This window comes from Nycticebus coucang, chromosome 5 (genome assembly GCF_027406575.1).
Source record: "Nycticebus coucang isolate mNycCou1 chromosome 5, mNycCou1.pri, whole genome shotgun sequence".
In the NCBI taxonomy this organism is placed as follows: Eukaryota; Metazoa; Chordata; class Mammalia; order Primates; family Lorisidae; genus Nycticebus; species Nycticebus coucang.
In genome coordinates, this window is record NC_069784.1 from 8,750,102 (window position 1) to 8,762,481 (window position 12,380).

The window sequence follows — 12,380 nt, forward strand, 5'->3', positions numbered from 1 at the left end:
CTAGGCTTTTAGTGCATCTGTTACCTGAACAGTATGTGTTGTACCTGATGGGTAATTTTTCCTCCTTTAATCCCCCATCCTCTTCCTGACTCTCCATTTGTCTATCTTCTTTTGGAAAATGTGTATTCATGCTCTGCTGGCCTAGAAGTATTAGTTCCAAAAGGAGTAATGCTTCTAAGGAGATGCAGCAAGGACTTTTTCACCTGAATGTTAAACTCCTACCCAACCACTTTGGGCTCCTCATGCCTCTGAATTAACAGACATAGAAGGGAATGATTGATCCTGACTAGGAAATAGGAACTGGGCTACCACTACACAATGAAGGTAAGAATGAATATGTGTACCATACAGGAGGCCTTAGGGCAGAGTTGTCCAACCTGCTGCCCAGAGGTTGCTGTGGCCCAGGATGGCTATGAATGCGGCTCAACACAAAATCATAAGCTTATTTAAAACATTATGAGATTTTTTGGTGATTTTTTTGGTAGAGCTCGATTATCCTGTTCTCAAGCACGAACTTTGTAGAGGACAACATTTTGTCACAGTGTTATATGAAATAAACATAAATATGCTCTGCTATTTGTACGTGTGTGAGGCTTCGGTTGTATAGTGGTATGAGGCTTCAAGCGTGTTATCTTCTAAGTTCAGTTGAATCAACACCATCAGATATTACATGTGCTTGTAGTGACTTGGTGAGGCAGTGATTATCAGTATGTCAACCTACCACTGCAACATTAGTCATTTAATGTTATTTAGAAGCCTAGTGACCATTCTTATTTGATTATTAAGGTACTTCCACACCAAAAACGCCTCACACGTCACCTGCTGTGCTTTACAGCAGGCTTCTCTGCCCCACCCTTGCCTTCTATTTTCCTGTCAATTAATTTTCACAGTAAAAGTAAATATAGTCACTTATCAAGTATAATATTTTTAATCCAAGCATGGCTTCTATAACATCTCTAAAGAAAACAGAACTCCCAAAAAGCAAAATTACAGATGAAGGAAGATTGTTTAATGAAAAGTGGACAGATGATTACTTTTTTTGTTAAGGTAAATAGTAAGACCAGACCAGTAAGGCACTGTTTAATTGGTAGGGAATTTGTGCAAGTTTTCAGAGACTTTACTTCAAAAAGGCATTATATGTAAAAACATGCTGCCACATTTAATGCATATGAAGGATTGTGTTGTAAGAACAAAATTGCAAAACTAAAAAAAAGTTTGTCTTCTCAGCAAATTTTTTTTAAAAACTTATGGCTTACACTTGTAATCCTAGCATTCTGGGAGGCTGAGGCAGGTGGATCAGCTGAGCTCAGGAGTTCCAGACCAGCCTGAGTAAGAGTGAGACCCGGTCTCTAAAAATAGCCAGGTGTTATGGCTAGCACCTGTAATCCCAGCTACTGGGGAGGCTGAGGTGAAAGGATCGCTTGAGCCCAAGAGTTTGAGGTTGCTGTAAGTTATGATGGCACAGCACTCTACCTAGGACATCAGAGTGAGACTCTGTCCCCCTCCACAAAAAAAAGAAAAAAAATTAAAATAAAATAAGAACTAGTTATGTGATAGTATATTTAATAGCAAAAAAAGCCTTTTACTGATGGTAAGTTTATTAAGCAATGTTTGGAAAGCATGACGGATATAATTTTCCCTGGAAAAAAAAAAAAAAAAAACAGGTTTCTAAACTCAGTTTGTCTCACCAGACTATAGCCAAGCAAAGTGAAGAAATTGGAAAATCTATCTAAAGAAGTTTAGAGAGTAAAGCTGCTAATTTTAAATTTTATGCTTTGGTGAGGGAGGACAGCACCGATACTTCAAATATTGCTTAACTTGCCATTTTTATTAGAGGTATTGATGATGAATATAATGTCACTGAGGAAATGGCTTCTTCACTGCCATTAAAAGAAACAACTAAATCAAGAGATTTATACGAAGCAGTAAAAAATATGTTAAAGCAATTTTCTTTATCCATTGTCAACATACCTGGTATAGTTACTGATGGTGCCCTGATGATGGTAGGTTAAGGAGAGGGACTTGCAAAATTAATGGAAGAAGACGCTGTTGCCACCCAAAACTCAACATTTGTTGAAGTATCATTGCATAATACATCAAGAAAATTTATGCATAAAACTGTTAAAGATGGATAATGTCATGAAAATCATAATCAAGACTGTGAATTTCATAAGGGCCAAGGGATTGAATCATTGCCAATTCCAGGAATTCCTTAGAAGTATTGATGCTATGATGAAATCATTTACTTTTTGGAAGTAAGGTGACTAAGTCAAGGCCATATGTTGAAAAGATTTTATGATTTACAATTACATGAATTTTATCAAGTCATTCATGGTATCAAAAACCAAATTTGTGCCAGAACGTGATGATGAAAACTAGCTTACAGATTTAGCATTTTTAGCCTATTCGACCATTCATTCAAGTGGGTCAAACATAGGTCTTCAAGGTGAAAACTAACTTATCAGTATAATGTTTCCAATCATAATAGCATTCCAAATGAAACTGAAATTATGGCAAGCTTAAATTAAGGCAAACAATTTTATGGCTTTCAACACATTGGCTAAACACAGTCCTGTAAAGAGTGAAAAATATGCAGCCTTACTTTTCTATTTGATAAAAGAATTTGAAAACATTTTAAGATTTCTAGGGAAAATAAATATTTTGGTGCATTTATGACTCCATTTTCAGTCAACATAAACATGTTGCCTGCTAACTTTCAAATGGAATCCATAGAGCTGCAATCTGACATCCAGCCTCAAGAAAAATTGGAGCATGTCTCTTGACTGGACTTCATAGGTCCTGTCTTCCTAGACGCAAATATCCCTGGCTTCACAATTACGCCTTGCTCATGTCATTGCTTTGTGGCAGCACTTACATTTGTGAGTAACTATTTTTAATAATGAAGCATATTAAGAGTAAAATTAGAACCAAAATACACATATCTGATGAGCACCTTGAGAACTCACTGAGAATTGCAACTACTTTCATAGAACCAAGTATTGGCGCGTTAGTTTCTCAAATGCAATGTCAAATATCCCTAGTTTTATGTTACCAACTTTTCTTTTACTTTTATAATAAAACATATAAAAAGATGTTTAATACTTAGAAATTGTACATTTTCTATATTAATGATTGCAAACTTGAGGTCTACCCAATGATTTTAAAAGACTCCCTGAACAGGCTGCTGCGTAAATTGGATTGTTACATGATATTTCATGAGTCCACGACCATAGATATTTATGGCATATCTATGGTGGTGGAATCATGAAAATTATGCACAGACCTTTTTTCTACTCATCAGCTTTTGTTAATGTTTTGTGTTTAATGTGTGGCCTAAGACAACTCTTCTTACAGTGTAGCCCAAAGAAGCCAAAAGGTTGGATACTCCTGCCTTAGGATGTCTCTTTGTGTTGTTACATCCTGTGGTTAAGGTCAATGGAAAACTATAACAACCCAGTCCTGGCAGGACTGTGAATGGCCAAGATCCTTCAGGAATGAAGTTTTAGATCACCTTACTGGGTGAAGAACCCTGGCTAGCTAAGGGGTTGCCAAAGGCAAAAAATACAGCATAGGTAGTAGAAGGTGATTATAATTACCCACTGTCACTATGTTACAAAACTGAGGACTGTAATTATCATGATTATTTTCTCCTTATTTTGTATGAATGTGAGTATTAAGCAAATATCTTTATTTTTCTCTCTATTTCCTTATCATGTAACATAAGTAGTAACTTGATGTCATATTTACATATTGCTAAGTTTACATCATAATGTTTAAGTTGTGAGATATCAAAGTGAGGAATAAATATCACTCAAGGACTTCACCTCCTCTTCTGGGGAAGGAGTACTTTCTTTGTTGTTTTATCATAGTAGGTGGGGTCATGACCTTGTTTTCATTTAGAAATTAAGGATGGTGTAAGGAGATGTGAATTGGTGCCATATTGACAAGGAGTAGATACGTGATGTTTAATTTTTCAAACATTTATTCAGGTGTGTCTGTGAGGGTGTTTCAGGAGGAGATCAACAGTGGAATTGGTAGACTGAGTATAGCAGGTTGCCCTCCCAAGTATAAGTAGGTCTCATTCAATAAATCAAAAGCCCTTACAGAAAAAAGGACTGACCCTCCCAAGGGTAGGAGGAACTCCTCCTGCCTGACCGCTTTCTATCTGGAAGATTGGTTCTTTTCTGCTTTAGGACTCAAACTGAAACATTGGCTTTTTCTGTGTTTAGAGACTTGCGAGTATTTAGACAGAAATCCAGACCATTGACTCCCCTGGGTCTCCAGCCTGCTGCCTGTAGATCTTGGATCTTATCATCCTACACACATACACACACACACACACACGCACACACATCCTGTTGGTCTGTTTCTTTAGAAAACCCTAATACAATATTTGTCTTTTAAACATTCTGCAATAGGTAAGAATAGTACTTTTAATGTTAGGTTTGTATATCCTTTTCTAGTGTAAATAGTTTAGCAAAAATATGATGTTGCTACTTACTTTTAAGGAGCTTAAAGTTATTTATTATTTTTCTAACCTAATACCCTTAGTGCTTAGCACAATCCTTGAAACATATAGGCCCTGAACAATTTGCTAATTGAATTCTTATGATTTTATTTTTTGGCTTTATTCTCTTTCCCATAATGCAACATATATTTGTATGTGCAAATATAATGTACATACTTCCATCATTGAATATAAAGATATACATTTTCAAAACACTTAAAAATGTATTGATCATGTTAGGCTCCCGGTTATTAGTTTCATTCTTAAAATTCTTGCCAAGCTACTTGGAAAATTAAATTAAAATCTTATGTTTATGTAGTTAAAATAGAATTTTATAAATATAAAACTAGTTTATATAGTTAAAATAGAATTTCTAGTTAATTTAAAAAGTACTAATATTCATTGTCTATTATGTATTCTAGGCATTTACACTGTTTGCTACACATTTTCTGGAGCTGTGCCAGTTAGATGTCCTGTATCTTAATGTGGAAAACATGCATTTTGAAGTTCAGCATGTAAAGAACACTTCAAGAAATAAGGAAGCAATTTTGTATACCTATAAACTTTCCAAGGGACTAACTGAAGAAAAAAATTATGGTATTGTATGTAGAAATTGGGCCCCACATTGAAACACTACATCGTCTACTCAGATAAACTTTCATTTCTCCTTTACGTGGCTATCTATCTAAACTTTCCCCCTCATTCTTTTGAGTACTTATATTCTTAGACTTCATTTTCTATCTCAAACTCATATTACATATATATTTATATATATTCTTACTTTTAAACTTATAGGAACCAATAGCTATGTAGAAGTAAAATGACACATGAAAGCCTTAGAAATCCTAGTTTCTATCCTTGGAAAAATGTCAAAAGAGAAAAATGTCATTTAGTTTATGTTTGTGTATTGATTTTACAGTGAAAGTTGTATATTTTCTTGCACACTCTTTCAGTAGCAGACTTCTTTCTTCCTCTGTCTTCTTCAGCTTCAGTGTGCTTGATAATGAAATGTACAACCTGTCGAGATAATATATTACCAAACCATGTGATGTTCCTAAACTTGATTAGATGTATTATTCTGTTTAAATCAGTAAATCTTAGATTCAGAGAATTCTTAATTGATCTGTATATGTAAGTCCAAAAAATTATTTTAATTATGGATGTGACCTTTCAAGGGAAAAAAAGCACAGCAAGTATCTGTGCTTGCTCTTTGAAAAAGGAAATCACTTAGATAATTCCTTTGTATCAGATGTTTAATCAATTTCATTATCTATGAAATGGAAATAGCTTTTCATATATGTAAAGTGGTGAAGATTCAATGAATTATCAAAGGTAAACTTCCTGCCAGAGTACCTAGCAATAATCAATAATAACTTCTCAATAGCGTGGCACCTGTGGCTCAGTCGGTAAGGCGCCGGCCCCATATACTGAGGGTGGTGGGTTCAAACCCGGCCCCGGCCAAACTGCAACCAAAAAAAAAAAAAAATAGCTGGGCGTTGTGGCGGGCGCCTGTAGTCCCAGCTACTCGGGAGGCTGAGGCAAGAGAATCGCTTAAGCCCAGGAGTTGGAGGTTGCTGTGAGCTGTGTGAGGCCACGGCACTCTACGGAGGGCCATAAAGTGAGACTCTGTCTCTACAAAAAAAAAAAATAATAACTTCTCAATAAATGTTGGTATTGCTTCTAAAGCAATAAATACAGTAAACTCTTGGCACACAGGAGAAAGCCTATATGGCATTTATATAATAAAATTAATCCCTGGAAACATGAGAATAATATTTAGCTATTTGAATTTGCATATAGAGTATTCACCTACCATTATATCTTCTGAGAAACTTGTCTCATTACCATGCTAGGTAGATGGATGCTCTGCTGGACGAATGCCTCTGTGCTTAGATGTTCTCCTGCTCTGAAAACCCATGTGTCCTTTGACCTATTAACCAACTATACATGTAATTGGAATTTCAGTGCTATTATTTTCTAATTACTTATTTTTCTTTCTGCTGTCTCAGATGTTGAAAAGTAATTGATATTCTAATTTGCCTTACATACTTTAGACAATTAATTAAAACTAATAATTGGTAAGTTGTCATCTAGAACTTTGAAAAACTTAATTTGAGAATCGAGTTCTATTTGCCTATAGAAGGCAAGCTTCTCTGAGGCAAAAAAATAATACTAGTTCAAACATAAAAATACCAGCAATAATAATATCGAATCCAATTTTATTTTTGTAATTTTAGGATTAAAAGCTGCAGAGGCGTCATCACTTCCATCATCAATTATTTTGGATGCTAGAGAAATCACAACTCAAATTACAGGAAAAATTTTAGTAAGAAACTTTTTACCAGTAAGAATTATTTGTTCTGAGTTACAATGAGGCAAGGAAAAAAATATATATAGAAAAAAATTTTGATTGTTTAAAATTTATTTATTTTTGAGACAGAGTCTCACTCAGCACCCTTGATAGAGTGCCATGGTGTCATCATAGCTCACAGAAACTTCAAACTCCTGAGTTCAAGTGATCCTCTCACTTCAGCCTTCTGCATAGCAGGGATTATAGGTGCCTGCCACAATGCATGCACAGCTAATTTTTCAATTTTTTTTTTTTTTTTTTTTTTAGTAGAGGTGTTGTCTCCTCTTGCTCAGCCTGGTCTTGAACTCCTGAGATCAAACAATCCACCCACTTTGGCCTCCCAGAATGCTGGGATTACAGGTGTGAGCCACGGAACCCACTTCTCAGCCTGGTCTTGAACTTCCAAGCTCAAGCAGTCTTCCCACCTCGGCCTCCCAGAGTAGTAGGATCACAGGCGTGAGCCACCACGCCCCTTCAGAAAAAAAATTTTAAATATTTGTTTTTAAAATTAAAACAAATAATTATGGCTTTTAACCTATCTATATAATAGTATTAATAATTAAAAGAACATAATTTCTAAGTAGAGAAAATCCTTTTTTACTTCTTAAAACATTTTTGGTTTGAGGCCAGGTACAGTCATTATATCATTACAATTGTGAATTGTACTATGATAAACATACTGTTGCAAGGGTCTTTTCTTTTAAATGGTTTCTTTTCCTTTGGGCAGATACCCAGTAGTAGAATTGCTGAATCAAATGGTAGATCTACTTTTAGTTAATTCAGAAATCTCTGTATTGTTTCCAATAGAAGTTCTACTAATTTACATTCCCACCAACAGCGTACAAGCATTCCCATTTCACTGCATCCAGAACATTGTCTATTTTTTTCTTTTTTTAACTTTTTGACAGTGGCCATTCTGACAGGAGTAAGGTGGTTTCTCATAGTTTTAATTTGCATTTTCCTAATGATTTAGCATTTTTCATATGTTCATTGGCTATTTATATGTCTTCTTTTGAAAAATGTACCCACTTTTTCTTCTACCCACTTTTAGTAGGGTTTTTTTTTTTTTTTCTCTTGCTGATTTGAGTTCCTCATAGATTCTGGATTTAGGCATTTCTGAGATGTATGGCTCACAAGTATTTACTTTGTCGATTGTATCTTTTCCTATGCAGAAGCTTTTTAGTGTAATTGAAGGTCATTTATTTTTATTTTTGTGATGTTTGCTTTTGGGGGTCCTAGTCATAAATTCTTTACCTAGGCCAATGTTGAGGATAGTTTCTGCTAGGATTCCTTCTAATATTTTTAGGGTGTCAGGTCTTAACATTTAAGTCATTAATCTATCTCAAGTTAACTTTAATATGTTGTGGGAGATAGGCATTCACTTTCATTCTTCTGCATGTTGCTATCTAAGCTTCCCAGCACCATCTATTTCACATTCTCATTCTCACTTAAATACTATTTTTTGGTATCATTAAGTATAGTTTATTACAAATTAAGGCATAATTTCAAATAGCTATTTATATTGTTTGTTTTTAAAATGTAATTTACCCCCTCTTTTTAGGGGCAACCAGTTTTTGTTTTGTTTTGTTTGGGGTTTTTTTTTTTTTTTTGAGACAGAGTCTTACTTTGTCACCGTTGGTAGAGTGCCATTGTGTCACAGCTCACACGAACCTCAAACTCTTGGGCTCAAGCAATTCTCTTGCCTTTGCCTCCCAAGTAGCTGGCACTACAGGTGCCAACCACAAGGCCTGGATATTTTTAGAGATAGGGTCTTGCTCTGGCTCAGGCTGGTCTCGAACCTGTGAGCTCAGGCAGTCCACCTGCCTTGGCCTCCCAGAGTGCTGGGATTAAAGGCATGGGCCACCGCATCCAGCCGGGCAACCAGTTTTCTGATGACACATTCTGTTCTTCAGTTTTTCTGTTGGGGAATTAAAGTAGGAGAGAGTGGAGTAGTACTCATGGGCAACATTTGAAAGTATGATTACTGCATTTTAGTAAACAATACTGTTTTTCATACCTTTAAATGAGAAAGTGTTTGTGGAACCTGTCTCTGGTGGCTTTTCTATTACTCTTTGACATCATGTTGAGATGGAGTTCACTTATCCTAAGGAATTAGTTAACTCTTGAATTCCATATTTTCATAGAAGGAGGTAGAACATAGTTAAAGTATGGCTTACATCAAAATTAAAGTATTCATATTTTGATTTATATGTATATATATTTTCAATAACAGCAAACCCAAAGGAGAACCCCTCCTGAGATGGAAGGACAGAGAGCTGTGTACCATCTAGCCACTAGGCTTGTTCAGACTGCCAGAAATTCTCAACTGGATCCAGACAGTTTACGAACATATTTAAGTAATCTCAAGAAGAAGTATGAAGGTGATTTTCCCAGGGCTGAACAAGTTCCAGAAAAGACTGAAGAATAATAACAATCCAATCTTATCCTAATGAAATAATATATGTTAGTGTAAAGAATTTCATTGTGTTAATACAAGAACCTGTATTGTACATATATGTAGGTACATATGTGAAGTTGTGTTAGAACCTACATATATGTTAATGTGAAGAATTTCATTGTGTTGATACAAGAACCTGTTCTCACTTTTCTCTTGAGAGCGAAAGAAAATATTTGTTGAATTTGTGTTTTAATTGAAAATTACATTATACTAACCCCAAAATTCTCATCTATATAGTGTCCATAAAAATGTTTGTTATTGGAACTTAACAAATGAGAACTATTTAAAAGAATGGTTTTTATGTCAGAGAAAAATCAATATAATCCATTACTTTTTTCTCATTTATGATAATATATAATTATATCTTAAGTTAATTTATACTTAATAAGTTACAGTTTACAATATTATTATAAATGCCTTAGTTTCAAAAAAAAAAAAAACCTTTCCCTTTAGGTCTAAAAATGAACTTGAGCTTTTCTTTTACATTCTACTCTAGAGTAATAATAATACTCTATGACTCAGCAATTTCTTTATTAGTACCTCCAAATTCTAGCACTGGATGGGTCTGAAGTTCATTGGAATGATACTGCAGATTTTAAAATATTCTTTTTGATATGCGATATGGTTCTAAAGGGTGAAAATAAACAGATATGTCGCATGCAGGGAGGACTTCTAGATGGGAGAGGAGTCATCACCAAAGCTTTTAGTTGTTTAAGAATCCAGGAATCTTATTTTCTACTCATGTTCCTCCTTTTTTTTCCAGTTTTAGTTTTGGCCATCTTCAGTAGGTGATTAAAAAACAGCAGAAGGGTAATATTGGTTTATTTGCCTCAATTGTTGGTTCACAAAGGGGTATTTTAAAAAGCTTGTTTCACAAGGCACATGATTTACACCACCATGTCAGGATTTACCCATAGGTCATTCTTGTTTTTGTAAATGGACAAAAGAAAACAGAAGACCACCTGTTGTTTGGTAATTGGAAACATGTTATTTCTATAGTTCCCTCCCAGTAGATGACTTATGGACATAATCTCTGCCCAAAGCCCTGGCACAGGGAAGTTATTCTTTTCTGGGCAACTAAATGTCTGGAATTTAAGGTACACATCTGAAGCATTTATTTAATAAGCCACAGTATTCATAATAATTTGTCCCCCAAGATTATTTACAGATTGGTTTGGGTCATATTTTTGGTATGCATATTATATTTTATCGCATTTAATATCAATGTTTGTTGACTTTATTAAACTATTAGCATTCTAATAGATATATTGAAAAAGTAGTCTAAATAATATACATACTTTTTTGATAAGTAAATATAAGTTATTTTAAGTTTTACATTCAATATAATTAACTGTCTTATTAGATTACTTATATTCCGTATTGTCATGTCTTAGGAAAAGAGTATCACAGTGTTTGTATTTGAGTCACATTTTAATTCAGAGCCTTTGAAATAAACTATATTGTATGTGGTCAGTCTTAAAAGCAGTTGGGTAATTTAGAGTTGTGGCAAAGTTCAAGGAGGCATGGGAGAGGAAAAGTGCATAGCAGATTGTTTGGGATAGTGGTAAAGAAAAGGGAGGAAGCAATAAAAGACATTCAATATGGTCTTGTTGTGCCTGTGTGTGCCTGTTGATTACCTCCCAATTATTAGAGAGTACGTGTGGTGTTTGTGTTTACATTCCGGGGTACTTTGCTTAAGATAATGTCTTTTTTTTTTTTTTTTTAGTTTCTGGCTGGGGCTGGTTTTGAACCCACCACCTCTAGCATATGGGGCTGGCGCCCTACTCCTTTGAGCCACAGGTGCCACCCAAGATGATGTCTTTTTATTGCTAACAAGGGGAGTAGGCAGTGGGGAGAAAAAACAAGCAAGCAAGAACAGGTTGTATCAAATATGCTGAATATCATTTCCTCAATGAACACCTTAACTTCCCTTTAGATTTAACCCCAGTGTTGGATTCCACCCAAGTTTTAAGAGGGTAGAATGTCTCATCAACTACAGCTTTTGATGCAAAAACTGCAGCCAACTGATTAATGCCTTTTTAATAAAGATTGAGATTTGAGATGCTGAAATAAAAACAGGTTTATTTCTTCTTAAAATTAAATTACTTTTTCTGAAACCATTTTATATGTAGCAGAAATATATCAAAAAGTAAATCAAATGAAGATGTAATTATTATGCCATGGTTCTGTAGAATAGAGGTGAATACCGGGGAGACAATCCATTCTTTCATTTTATGATCTATTTGCTCTACTCATCAATTCTTCTTTGGCTTTCTCTGAAATCTTCTATAATCATCATCATCTCATAATCCACCCTTTCAAGATAAATGCCAGCAATGTTTTAGCAAACTCCTTTAATTTCCCCCTCTAAGCCATTCTTTTAGTCTGTTCTGCCTTTCTCTTCACAGGATAAAATCTTTGGTAAGATAGTCTTTTTCAAGTTTAGGGGTGAAGTACTTGGGAGTGGAGGAGAAAGGCAGCTAAATCCTCATGCCTGGGAAGTGATGCATTTATTTTGAAATTTATATTCAGTAAAATTAACTCTTATGATTTTAGTATATGTGTAGATTCATATAACTAGCAAAATTAGGATACAAAACAGTTTCATCACCCCAAAGACTTCCTTGGTGCTGTCCCTTTGGAATCAAATCCTCTCCCAACCCCTACATTTAAGCCAGTAATCACAGACCTCTTTTATTCCCCTATAGTTTCATTTTTTTCCAGAATGTCCAACAAGTGGAGTCCATACAATGTGTAACCTTTTGAGACTGACTTCTTTCACTTTGCATAATATATTTGAGATTTATCAATGTTGTGTCTTTTAAAATTTTATTTTAAAATAGTAAGGGTATATAAATCTTTTTGTTACATGGATACCTTTTATAATGCTTGGGTCAGGGCTTTTAGTGAGTGTGTGCTTCCTGTGAACAGTGTACATTGTACCTCACAGGATTTTGCCCACTTCTTGATTTCCTGTGACTTTTACATGTCTTTGTGCCCATCAATTAGTTCCCAATTATTAGAGAGTACATGTGGTGTTTGCGTTTCCTGAAACGCTTCCCTTA

At 34.9% G+C, this 12,380-nt stretch overlaps 1 protein-coding gene across 2 annotated transcripts in view; it reads left to right on the forward strand.

The window, feature by feature from the left end:
* The window catches only part of MSH4 (mutS homolog 4), a 62,935-nt gene extending 51,445 nt beyond the window's left edge, over window positions 1-11,490 (forward strand). Inside the window, exons 18-20 of one of the 2 annotated variants that reach the window (XM_053592551.1) lie at window positions 4,930-5,104; window positions 6,745-6,833; window positions 9,091-11,490. In XM_053592551.1, coding sequence (XP_053448526.1) covers window positions 4,930-5,104; window positions 6,745-6,833; window positions 9,091-9,285 — 459 coding nt within the window. In that variant the 3' untranslated portion in view covers window positions 9,286-11,490. Of the gene's footprint in view, window positions 1-4,929; window positions 5,110-6,744; window positions 6,834-9,090 lie in introns of both variants that reach the window. The other variant, XM_053592550.1, reaches the window with a different exon arrangement.
* Window positions 11,491-12,380: the final 890 nt, after the last annotated feature.